The following is a 12522-nucleotide window of genomic DNA, read 5'->3' as shown; positions in this document are numbered from 1 at the left end:
TACACCTGAACGAAACTGTGCTTCGATCATGCGTGAGTTGAGGGGCTAAGGAGCGCAAAGACAGTCACACACACAGTGTCTGTAAAAGGAACGTTTGCACGAAAGAACCCACGTGTAGAAGGGGGTGCACCCTCGCGTGCAGCAGGCGCAGGAAGGGCTGGGGGTCGTGCAAGGTGCTGGCACGGGCGAGGGGAGGCTGATCACGAAGGTGGGCACAGCAAACAACAAATATGGGTGTTCAGCAGGCAGGGAAGCGTGCCCTCTCGGGGTGGGCGCAGCGCGAGACGCTGCTTGCACACAATAAGGCTGTTCCTTAAAGGACCAGCGCCTAATGTCGACTTAAACCCACAGGGCGCATCTTTGTGGTGCTACGCAGAAAAGGTTGCTCTTTGAAGGCGGGCTTGGCACACACAATGATGCTCTGTGAGGGTGGGCGCAGCACACAAAGAGGCTGCCATGTGAAGGGTGCCACGGCACAAGATGCGGGCTCAGCACGCAGGATCTGTGAGTCGTGAACGTGGGCGCAGCACAGAGGGAGTCCTTGTGTGAACGTGTGACACCACTTAAGGATGCTGCGCAGTGAACCTGGCTGCTCTGTGGATGTGGCGCAGCGCCGAGGATGCTGCTCTGTGAGGGCAGCCAGAGCACGCGCGCAGCTCGGCGTCTAAGGCAGGCGCAACTCCCGAGCAGGCAGCGCTGTGGGGGTGTGCCGGAGGATAGCACCTGAAGGCGCTGCTATCTGAAGGTAGGCGCAGCACCACGGCAGCCCTGGACCAGACACTAGTGCAGCGGCTGTGACGTCACAGCTCCAGTGACCAATCGGGAGGCGATGCCCTTTGGAGACAAACCATTCTGACTTGTGGCGTCTGGGCGAAGTCTAAAAGCAGAGGCGCAACTTTAGCGGCAGCGGATCCACCTTAAGGCGCCCGCCTTAAACTGCCAGGCACAAAGGAAAGCCCGGCGCAGGGAAGGGGGAGCGCGGGAGCCGGCTGCCGAGCCGGGCTGGGGCCCCCATGCGCCGCTGGCGCTAGGAGGAGGGGGCGGGGGAGGCGCTGGCGGGCGGCCGCCGCGCACAAACTTTGATGATGACCATGACGGCCATGGCTGACGGCTTGGAAGCCGCCGACTCGTCCAAGTCCGCCTTCATGGAGTTCGGGCAGTCCGCCTCCCAGCAGCAGCAGCAACAGCAGCAGCAGCAGAGCTCCCCGGCCATGGCGGCGGCCGGCGGCCACTACCCGCTGCACTGCCTGCACGGCGCCGGCCCGCTGGCGCACCACCAGCACCACCCGCAGCACGGCGCGCAGCACCAGCACGACGGCTCGTCCTACTCCGGAGGGGGCTCGTACGGCCGGCCCCCGCTCGCCACCGCGGCCTCCGTCTACCCCTACATGGGCCACTCTCAGCACAGCCCCTACCTGCAGCCCTACAGCGGCGGGGGCGCGCAGAGCAGGGCCGACGACCCAGGTGAGGCCCGGGCAGGGGGGGGGGGGGGGGGGGGGAGGCACCTTTAGGGGGCAGCCACGAGCCAGTCCGCTGAATACCGGGGTGCAGCACGAAGGCAGAGGGGAGGCAGCAGGGCTCGTGGCTCGGTGCACCACAGGCCCACACTGCTGATGATAGCCATTGCACCGTGGACCTGAGAGGCAGCAGGGCACGGGGTAGGGGCAAAAGTAAATGCACACTACAACCGATGCCAGCCACCGTGCCAGGGACGTGAGAGGCACCAGGCCACCAGGTCAGGGCACACGTTACTGACACCAGCTTGCAGCACAAGAACACGGGGTCATTGCACTGCCCACGTCCGTACTGACCACAGCACCAAGGCAGAGGGGAGGCAGCAGGGCTCGGGGCACCACAGGCCCACACTACCGAGGCCAGCCACTACAGGGGGGGGGGGAGGGGGGCATGAGAGGCGACAGGGCACAAGTGACTGCACACTACAACTGATGATAGCCATTGCACCGGGGACGAGAGAGACAGCAGGGCACGAGCTCAGGGCACAAGTGACTGCACGTTACTGACACCAGAGTGCAGCCCAAGAACATGGGGTCATTTCACTGCCCACGTCAGTACTGACCACAGCACCAAGGCAGAGGAGAGGCAGCAGGGCTCGGGGCTCGGTGCACCACAGGCCCACACTACCGAGGCCAGCCACTGCAGGGGGGGGCATGAGAGGCGACAGGGCACGAGGTCAGGGCACAAGTGACTGCACACTACTACCGATGCCAGCCACTGTGCCAGGGACCTGAAAGGCGGCAGGGCACGGGGTCAGGGCACAAGTGACTGCACACTACTACTGATGTAAGCCACTGCACCGTGGACCTGAGAGGCAGCAGGGAACGAGGTTAGGTCACCACTGACTGCACGTCACTGACACCAGAGTGCAGCCCAAGAACATGGGGTCATTTCACTGCCCACGTCAGTACTGACCACAGCACCAAGGCAGAGGAGAGACAGCAGGGCTCGGGGATGAGTGCACCACAGGCCCACACTACCGAGGCCAGCCACTACAGGGGGGGGCATGAGAGGCGACAGGACACAAGTGACTGCACACTACAACTGATGACAGCCACTGCACCGGGGACGAGAGAGGCGGTAGGGAACGAGGTCAGGGCACAAGTGACTGCAGACTACAACTGATGACAGCTACTGCACCAGGGGCGTAAGAGGCGCAGGGCACACGGTCAGGGCGCAAGTGACTGCACGCTACAACTGATGACAGCCACTGCACCTGAGACGCGTGAGGCGACAGGGCACGAGGTCAGGGCAAACGTGACTGCACACCGCTACTGATGACAGCCATTGCAGCAGGGAGGTGAGAGTCAGCAGGGCACCAGGTCAGGGCACAAGTGACTGCACACCGCTACTGATGACAGCCACTGCACCAGGGAAGTAAGAGGCCGTAGGGCACGGGCTCAGGGCACAAGAATGCATACTACTGATACTAGCTTGAGGCACCAGGGTATGGGAGCACCAGGGTATGGGGTTATTGCACTCCCCACGTCGCTGACACCAGCCTGCAGTACTAGAACACAATTGGTGGGAGTCAAGGTTTAAAGACCAGCGCTCAACCGACCACTCTTAACGACACAAGTGTGTGGCACGAGGAAATAGTGAACATTGCACCATGGCCTACACGCTACTGCTACCAGTCGAAGTACTAGGCCGATAATAGTGATCTGGGCGCTGGGGCCACTGTACCACTAATTCCTCAGTACTTGAGACCGGCGCAGCAGCGGCGCACGGAGATCAGTGCATCACTAGGGCGATAAGAGTGATCATGACACGGGGCCGGGTTTCCACTAGTTTCACGCTACTGAGATCAACAACAGCACCGAGGCAGGACTGAGCAGGGCTCGGGGGTCAGTGCCACCCCGGCGCCACGGCGTCGGTAGTCCGACACGTGAGTCAGTGTGCCACCACCGCCCTGCTTCAGGGCACAGCACAGCCGGGCCCGCACAGGCACCTCGCAGACACATGTTGGCCGGGTCCACGCACAGGGAGAGAGCGGGACGGGGCAGGCGTGGCTCCGTACTGCGGGTCTGAGCACTGCGCCACAGCCGGGCAGTGCACGAGCACAAGCCTCCGCTGTAAACACAGGCCCAGCCTGGGGCAGAACCCTGCCCGGGCCGGGGCCTCCCTGTGACCAAAGAGGATGGAGACAATCACAGAGCAGCACCCCATGACAATCACCAGCATGAGAAGAACATGGCTGTGTTCATAATAATACAAAGACGGGACAGAATCATACCTGATAATACACTGAAGGGACTTCAACGCTTAATAATAATAATAATAACAACAAAAAAAACAATAATAATAATAATAATAGGGATGCTGATGATAATAATAATGATGATGATAATAAAAATACTAACAATAACTATTATTATTATTATTATTATTATTATTATTATTATTATTATTATTGTTGTTGCTGCTATTTTTGATATTATCATGGTTGTTGCTGTTGTTTTTTATATTGTTATTATTGTTGTTGTTGTTATTTTTAATAGTACTGTTATTATCGATTGTATGTGCATAGCTGGCAGCATTTTCTCCCAATTCAAGTGCAGTAGCAGTACTAGAAGTAATAATTGATCGTTTTGGTTTATATTAAAACCATATAGAATAAAAGGCATCACAAACATAGATTATGAATCAGTCCTACCACAAAAATACTTGAAATGTACAATAACATATAACAATACAAAAATGGCAGAAATAGCAGAGCTTGACTATTTAAAGAGTATAAAAGCCAGAGCATAAAGAAATAAGAACCACTTAGTGACCGGCTGCCCCCACATTATTTTAGCCTTACTAATCTAGTGACCAGCCTGACATGTTTAGGGGTGTCATCTTTGAACCAGGAAAGGGTTGCCACTTGTATCGTCCTTATGCCTTCCAAGTTCAAGGTGGGCTTTAAGTGCATTTTTGGAATCTCCTATAAAGCTGGACATAAACAAAGTATATGCTCCGGAGTATCCTCCACTCCATTGCGGAGTCCACACACATGCGACAAGCCCCTGCCTCTACTCCACACAGCATCAACTTGCATAGGTGGTAAACGTAATAGCTTGAGGCGCAGGGATGACTTTTTTTGTGCAGCAGTGTGCCTGTTTTTTGACTTTTTATCCACTTTGGGAAGATAAAGGAATGCATCTCCCCCTTGTGCATACACATATTCAACTGTAACAGAAAAACAAACTCATTTTGAACACATGTTTTCAGTTTGTTGGCCGTGTAAATGTATTAGCTGTTTTTATGTGGGCAAACAACACGAAAACCCAGACACATAGAAAGAGGCACGAATATATCATGTCCATGTGCTGCATAAAAGTCAAGTTAAATTAATGCAGCCTGCGCCATGCCCGTCGTGCACGAGACTGCCCCTTCTAGTAAGAGGCTGCGCGAGGCCTTTGTATCGGGATGAGTGCTCGTGGTGTTGAAAGCAGACAGCCCCAGGCGCGCGGAAAACATTTTCTTAATGACATGTATCAATGTTTTGTTTTCAGATCAGCAAAAAACAACAGTGATCGAAAACGGCGAAATCCGGTTCAATGGAAAGGGAAAAAAGATCCGCAAACCTCGAACTATTTACTCGAGTCTCCAGCTGCAGGCGCTGAACCACCGCTTCCAGCAGACGCAGTACCTGGCGCTGCCCGAGAGAGCCGAGCTGGCCGCCTCCCTGGGACTCACGCAGACACAGGTAACGGTCATGGGGTCACACAGGGTCAGGCAGGAGCTGGGGTGGGGCTGGGACCTCGAGGGAGCCGGGCAGGGCTCCCCTGAAGCCGAGGCCGACACAGGCAATGGTCAGGGGTTCACCCAGGGTCAGGCCGGAGCTGTGGAGAGGTTGGCACCTCGAGAGAGCCGAGCAGGGCTCCCCTGAGGCCGACGCAGACACAGGGGTACACCTAGGCTCAGCCTCAGGGCCGGAGCTGGGGGGGGGGGGGGGGGGGGGGGGGGCTGGGACCTCGAGAGAGCCGGACAGGGCCTACCTGAAGCTGAGGCCGACACAGGCAATGGCTGCCAACCTAGGAGGAAGGGTGAGATCCGAGCTGGCTGCCTCCCTGGGGCAGACACAGGTCATTCCCAGGGCTTCTTCTAGGGCCTTGGGATGGGCTTCTCCCAGACACGGGTGTGCAGAGGGTTCAAGAGATGCGAGCAGGAGCTCTCGGGGCTGAGGCAGACACAGTCAATGGCTGCCCAACCAGGAGGCAAGGTGAGTGCAGGGAGACTCGAGCAGGCCCTCCCTGAGGCAGAGGGGAACAATGACGGCCTGCCCAGGAGGGACGGTTGCACCCGAGAGAGCCGAGCGGGCGGCCTCCCTTGGGCTGAGACAGGTCATTCCCAGGGCTTCTTCTAGGGCAGTCCGGGGCCTTGGGATGTGCTGGGACCTCAAAAGAGCGGGGAGCAGGAAAGCCACTGCCCCCTCCCTAGAGGCTGACAGACACAGGCGTTGGTCAGGGCTTCTCCCAGACCCGGGTGTGCAAAGGGGTCAAGAGATGCGAGCAGGAGCTCTCGGGGCTGAAGCAGACACAGTCAATGGGTGCCCACCCAGGAGGCAAGGTGGGTGCACAGAGACTCGAGCAGGCCCTCCCTGAGCCCGAGGCAGAGGGTAACAAAGACTGCCTGCCCAGGAGGGACGGTTGGACCCGAGAGGGCCGAGCGGGCGGCCTCCCTGGGGCTGACACACACACGGGTAACCACAGGGCCTTTCACAGTCAGGCCCGGGGCAGGAAGGGGTGAGACCCTAGATATACGGTCTGGACCTTCCGCGACGCTGACACAAAGTTCACTGGAGCACTTCTAAAGCGCCCACTACCTCCATGTCGGGCACTGGTAGCACGCTACAACCATGGGATGTGGTTGGAGGAAGGTTGCGTCTAATTTGCACCTAAGCAGGAAGTGTTTCCGGGTCATGCAGGAGTGAGCAGAGAGGTGCCCGTACCTTGGGACAATGCTTTGCCTGTGATGGATGAGGGCTTTGTGAGAGTGTTGCAGGTGCACAGTATATGGTGAACCGTCATTGCGAATTGGCTGTCCAGCTCCCACATATTACATTTGTGATGAATGTGTATTTTGAGTCCAATGTTTACATGCTGACTCTGAGAGCTGGGAGGTGCTATGCTATAGTGATGTCAGAGACAGAGATCCGAAGCAATGGGCTGGGTTACAGTCCTCCTTGGTATGGCTGCCTTAATAGGTTTCCAGCTGAAACATGTCAACTGATATGAATATGTGACTAGTCCTGACCTGTAGGTGTTGGCAGTGCTGGAGTCCTCCAGTGGTCAGCACGTCCTTTAGGCATAGCATGATAGACCTACTGGTCCTGAGTGGGTACTTGAAGTGGGCCAGCTGGTTGCATAGATGGTGCCTATGCTAGAGCCCTGCAGTGGTCAGCAGCGAGCAGCACGTCCTTTAGGCATAGCATGCCAGGCCTACTGGTCCTGAGTGGGTGCTTGAAGTGGGCCAGCTGGTTGCATCGATGGTGGCTATGCTGGAGTCCTCCAGTGGTCAGCAGTGAGCCACAGGCCTCTTTAGACACAGCATGCCAGGCCTACTGGTCCTGAGTGGGTGCTTGAAGTGGGCCAGTAGGTTGCATAGATGTTGCCTATGCTGGAGTCCTGCAGTGGTCAGCAGTGAGCCGCAGGCCTCTTTAGACAAAGCATGCCAGCCCCACTGGACCTGGGTGGATTTTTAAAGCGGCCCAGCTGACTGTATCCCATTCATGTTGGAGACTTGGCGTTTGCATGGGAACGCAGGGCGACGCAGGAGTGGCCCAGACCTGGGAGAGGCTAATCCACTCTGCAGAAGTACAGTTTAGGTAAACCTAGGAGAGACTGTCCCAACAAACCCAGGAGTGGCTGTGCCACCCTCAGGAGTGGGCGGAGGGGTGAGACCTCAAGAGAGTCCTCGGGGCGCATAAAGACACAGGCGCAAGTGCCTGGGCCTGCAGAGGAGGGAATATCGGAGGAGAGTGTAGTGTGTGGTGTGTGGTGTGTGGCATCCAGTGAGAGATCCACTGGGCCTACTTCAGAATTCTGCACCTGATCTCGCTCATGCCACATGCAAACCTTTAGTATTATGGTCTTTGCATGCACCATATCTATGAGTCTCCAACATTGGTGCACGTGTCTGTCCAAGTACCAGTCGAATATCCCCCCAGTCAGGTTAGGAACCCGACTATTCAATCATGCCTCAATCATGTGAATCTATGAAAGGGACCTGCGATGGAGAAGTATGAGTCACCCTCCCTTCTTTAACGCCGAATCTTGCATACATGCTAATGCTTGCATCATTCCGCATAATACACAGAGAACTATTACTTGTCTACTAAAAAGTGGAATGGGTGGAACACAGTGGAAGGCGAGTTTCCGAAACTGTAAACACACAGAGATGCAGACACACATTGGCACAAACATTCACTCTCTCCCTTCACATTCCCTCTAACACCCCATGCAGTCTCTCGGAGATGCGCACAAGCGTACACACGCAACCAGCGCTCACATCCATGCCAGCAGTTAACGCATCGAGTGACACAGTTGGAAGGGCAATGCCTCCCTGTACATTTAAGAGCACGTGATAATCTAGGTTTGGGGAGCATCACACGCAGAGGGGGGCATTAATTCATTTATACAGAATATTAACCCGCTGTTGGTGTTTTCCAGGTTAATCTCGAGCAGCAGTCTCTGCACTTTCGAATGACAACAAGTCCCAGACTTGGTGTTGGGACCGGTTGTAGTCAAAGAGAGATAAAGCGGTCTGTCCATCGTTCCCCATTTCTTAGCTCTTGCCGGTGTAAAGGATTGTTTGCCCTGGTGTTGGAACCTGTGAGACTTCCAGAGGTTTCATCTGGGCTCCTCCGCAAGAAGCAAGGGCCGTGGCCGGCTGCCCCGATTCGGCTCTCAATTGTGGCCTTGTTTGGCGAAGCGCTCGTGTGTTTTGCTGCTGGAAATTTGTGGATCAAAACGTAACGTGTGCACGCCTGGACATTTCCAGCTGTTTGCGAACTATTACGAAACTCCGCTCCCCGTTTTCATCTGTCTTTTCAGTTGTTCATAGAACAGCTGTCCGTCTGGGCACCAACCTGCTGTATGCTGTGCAGCTGTACATGTGGTGGGCACTGCACCAGTCTGTTGTACACGGAGCGGGTGTCAGCACCGACACTGTGCCCTCTGTTGCACACAAAGCGGCTATCTGGGCACTGTCCTGAGCTGCCGTACACGGAGCAGCTCTCTTCGTGGCACTGTGCCCCCTGTTGATCACAAAGCACGGTCCATTCTGGCACTGCCGCTAGTTCGCACAGGCTGCCCATCTGGGCACTGTACCCCTCTGTTGAAACAGAGCGACTGCCACCCCCCCCCCCCCCCCCTACACACGCCACTGCACTTCGAGGCACTACACCCTACACATGCCCTACACGCAGCGGCTACTGTCTACTCTAGGTGCTCGCTGCACCATACAATGTACTGCAACTCTCTAGGCGCTGCGCCCCTCTGTGCACTGCCCCTCTGCCCTACAAACAGCGGCTGGTGATCTAGGGGCTGCACTGTTCTTCTACGCACTTTACGTACTGCACCGCTCAGGTGTGCGCATAGATGCTGTGGGGGTTGCGCCCCATTACGTATTGCACATTTCTTCGGTACACAACGCTGCAGTTCATCCAGGCGCTTCTGACCCCCTCAACTTCGGGCTCGAGACCAGGCAGGACAGTGCTCCTGCCCGTTCTTTCACTGTCACTGGCCTCCTAGCCTCCCCCCCCCCCCCCTCCCAAGCCCCTGTCAGCAGCACCCAGGCCCTGAGCGGCTCTCACTAAACCGAAAGCCTGCAATGTGTCCCGCGTGACGGACTTCAACAAAGCCTGGCTACACTCAAGACCGCGAATATAGACACGTCGCGAGGAGTGCACCCGCGCAGTGCACACAGACACAACAGGAGCGCACCAGCACGCGGACACACTCACGCATGCACACACCGTGTGCCCACAGCTCACACCGTGCATTGGAACATCTGGATTCCTTCCAAACGTAAAGCAGCAAAGACGTGTGGTGCTGCACATTCAAACTGGCATCGGGTTGGCTTCTAACCTCAAACTATGCCATTCGTTCAGTGGACAATTGGGCAGCAATATTCTCACAGACAAGATATATATATATATATACATACACACACACACAAACATTTGTGTGTGTGTGTTAAAAAGGTACTCTGAAGTAACCAGAATTAGACTCGCATCGCTTAGCAAAGCTCCACAAATATAACTGATAAACGACGCATATACACATGAATACACAATATAAAAATTATAATGGTAATACACTTATTTGACTGTTTCCAAATATATGGCAGGGGGTGGCACACGCCTCTTCCTGTCGAGCCGCGCATTGGCACACCAGCGTGTGGACCTGGCAAGGCTTCATTCAACGCCAGTTAAAGGGCGCCATCTTCACCTAAGAACATATTTGTCCTGTTGAACCCCAGGGAATCCTAGATATTGTCTCACGGATTGAATTAAATGTATCACCAAGGAAAGCAAGAGACTGGAGCTCTGGGGAGTGAGTGTGAAAGGAAGTGCAAGCCCTGGGCGGCTGTGGGTGACAACCCAGGCCGCAAAAACACCCCTGACAGCAACCGAGACGCAAAAACACCCCTCACAGCAACCGAGACGCAAGCATCCAGGCTGCCAAAAACAATCTAACCCCGGTGTCTCGCTACAGAAAATGCATCCTTTACTGCAGACCTAACTCCAGTCCATCTCAGATTCCACACACACTATTGTGTTAGGGAGGAGCACATGGGTTACACGTCCCACCACACATGTTATCACACACAAAGAAACACGCGTGCACATGGTCCATATTTGCTAACATGGTTGCCTTTCCCATCATGTATTTGCTTATCAGACCCAGAAATCAGCTACCCCCCCCCCCATTTCATAAACAACTCACAGTGCAATGCGCAGCGTGTAAATAATACTGTTTGAACATGTTGCCTTGTCCTAAAACACGCGCATCTATCTGAAAGTCACGTTACTATCCTTTGCGTAATAATGGTGGCATTTAGAAGCGACTACAGCGTTTCACTTAAAAACTTGTTAACATGCATCAACATCCTGAAAATAAAACAGAAACGTTTTCGGGAAATAATGTAAAGGTTATTTGCACAAAATATATTAGCATTTGTCAACATAAGGCGCGTGCCCCTCCCTTCAGACAGCGGGCCTCTTCCAGACACAGGCCGATGTTACATGGTGTGTAGGCGGTGTGTTGGGCAGTGACTTTGTGTCAGTCTGGTTGTGTGTTGTCCGGGTCGCTACACCAAAGGAGTGAACAGAATAAAGGATGCCCAATGCCCTGACGCCGGTAGGTGAGCAGTGTGTTCAACTTAGATGAACTGCAGGCTTTCACTTTCATTTTATTGGTCCATGTAGGGAAAGTGAAAGTGAATTGCGCCAGGTCCAGGTGACCAGGCAGGATCCGTGCAAAGGCCTGAATCGAAAGTCTGTATGTTCTATCCTACCCACCGTTAGATTGTGGTGGACATTGGAAATCAGGCATGTTTGCTCCGGGGAAACAATGAGAATGGCGGGTTTAGGAAAGCAAAGCAGTTCCAGCGCCTAGTTCCGCGGTTTTACAATGGATCCGCGAACTACTGGATTCGCGGTTCCGGAGACTTGGGGCGGGACGCTGGGAGTGAGTGAGAAGGGGATTTGGAGGTGTGATGGAGAGGGGCAGAGAAAGAGCTTGCTGCTAGCCCAGGGACTTGACACCTATTCTCTCTCTCCCCACAGGTGAAGATCTGGTTTCAGAACAAACGCTCCAAGTTTAAGAAACTCCTGAAGCAGGGCAGCAACCCTCACGACAGCGACCCACTGCCGGGCACGGCCGCCCTGTCCCCGCGCTCGCCGGCCCTCCCCCCGGTCTGGGACGTTTCCGCCTCGGCCAAGGGGGTGAACATGGCGGCCAACAGCTACATGCCCGGGTATTCCCACTGGTACTCCTCGCCACACCAGGACACAATGCAGAGATCCCAGATGATGTGAAGCGGCGCGAGGAAGGGCCGGGAGGGCACGCGAGGGTGCCAGCCCCAGTGACAGGCCCGGGGGGCGCGGAGAGTCGGCGTCCGGGTGCCAGGCTCACCACTTTTCGCTTGAATTCAGAAACTGCCCAGGATTCACTGGGCAGCCGCGGGACTCTGCCCGGGATGTGCCCTGTGACTGCAGCGAGGCCGGCAGCCACCCCTTACGGAGGACAAGGGCACCGGGCGAATGCCGTGCCAGGACACTGCTCTGCAGCCCGTGGGCATCGCACTATGTGCGGACTCCTCTGAATCCGCGACGTTTTTATACCTCTGTAGTTTATACCTCTGTAGATGGACTCTCGAAGGGAATCTGTGCCCACTCATTACAACACGACCGCAGCTCGGGAAGTGCACGTTTGTGAACACGAGGATGTGCACAAAGTACGCACCACACCAGAAAGTGACCCACAAACCACTGTAATGATGCCCACGCAGCGCCCGGCAAGAGAAGCAGGGGGAAGCACGATTTGTGTGTGAAGGATTGGTGTGCTCCTGGGGCATTCGTTTGCAATAGCTAGGGACATTTATAACAAGCAGATGTCTGTATATATTGTTAAATTTTAGTTGTATATACTTTGTATGTTTATGTCTTCTTTCCTATTTGGAGTAAAGCCACAGAGCGCCAAGAAGTCTCCTGTACTTCTCTCCGTTACATTGAGCTCCCCAGGTTCATCGGGGGCCGAGAGCCAGCCCCCCCCCCCCCCCCCCTTGAAGTAGCAGCAGTGTTCATTTTCAACGTGTTTTTGATTTATTTTGACTCCATTATAAAATCTTAATTTTATATTTAATCTCAGCATCTTGTGATTTTTGTTCCCAAAGTGAAACAAATGTATACAGCCTGTAACTCTCCATATACCCACACCCCAGAACAGAAAGTGTCGAACACATACTCTGGCAAGAAATCCCACCAGCTGTTCACAAAAATATAAAAACGAG

The 12522-nt window shown here is 54.8% G+C and overlaps 1 protein-coding gene across 1 annotated transcript; it reads left to right on the top strand.

The window, feature by feature from the left end:
* Window positions 1-841: 841 nt before the first annotated feature.
* DLX6 (distal-less homeobox 6) lies at window positions 842-12262 on the top strand. Its single transcript, XM_086940000.1, has 3 exons — window positions 842-1464; window positions 5016-5209; window positions 11297-12262. Exons 1-3 carry the CDS (start codon window positions 1083-1085, stop codon window positions 11546-11548), a joined length of 828 nt encoding a protein of 275 aa, XP_086796126.1. The 5' UTR covers window positions 842-1082; the 3' UTR covers window positions 11549-12262.
* The last annotated feature ends 260 nt before the right edge of the window (window positions 12263-12522 follow it).

This window comes from Lissotriton vulgaris, chromosome 10, assembly GCF_964263255.1.
Source record: "Lissotriton vulgaris chromosome 10, aLisVul1.2, whole genome shotgun sequence".
NCBI classification, from domain to species: Eukaryota; Metazoa; Chordata; class Amphibia; order Caudata; family Salamandridae; genus Lissotriton; species Lissotriton vulgaris.
This window is presented reverse-complemented; position numbering and strand designations above follow the sequence as displayed.

Coding starts and splice junctions, on each gene's coding strand:
- DLX6 (XM_086940000.1), top strand. CDS start 1,083: ATGATGACCATGACGGCCATGGCTGACGGCTTGGAAGCCGCCGACTCG. Junction 1,465..5,015: donor GAGCAGGGCCGACGACCCAG/GTGAGGCCCGGG, acceptor TTTTGTTTTCAG/ATCAGCAAAAAACAACAGTG. Junction 5,210..11,296: donor TGGGACTCACGCAGACACAG/GTAACGGTCATG, acceptor CTCTCCCCACAG/GTGAAGATCTGGTTTCAGAA.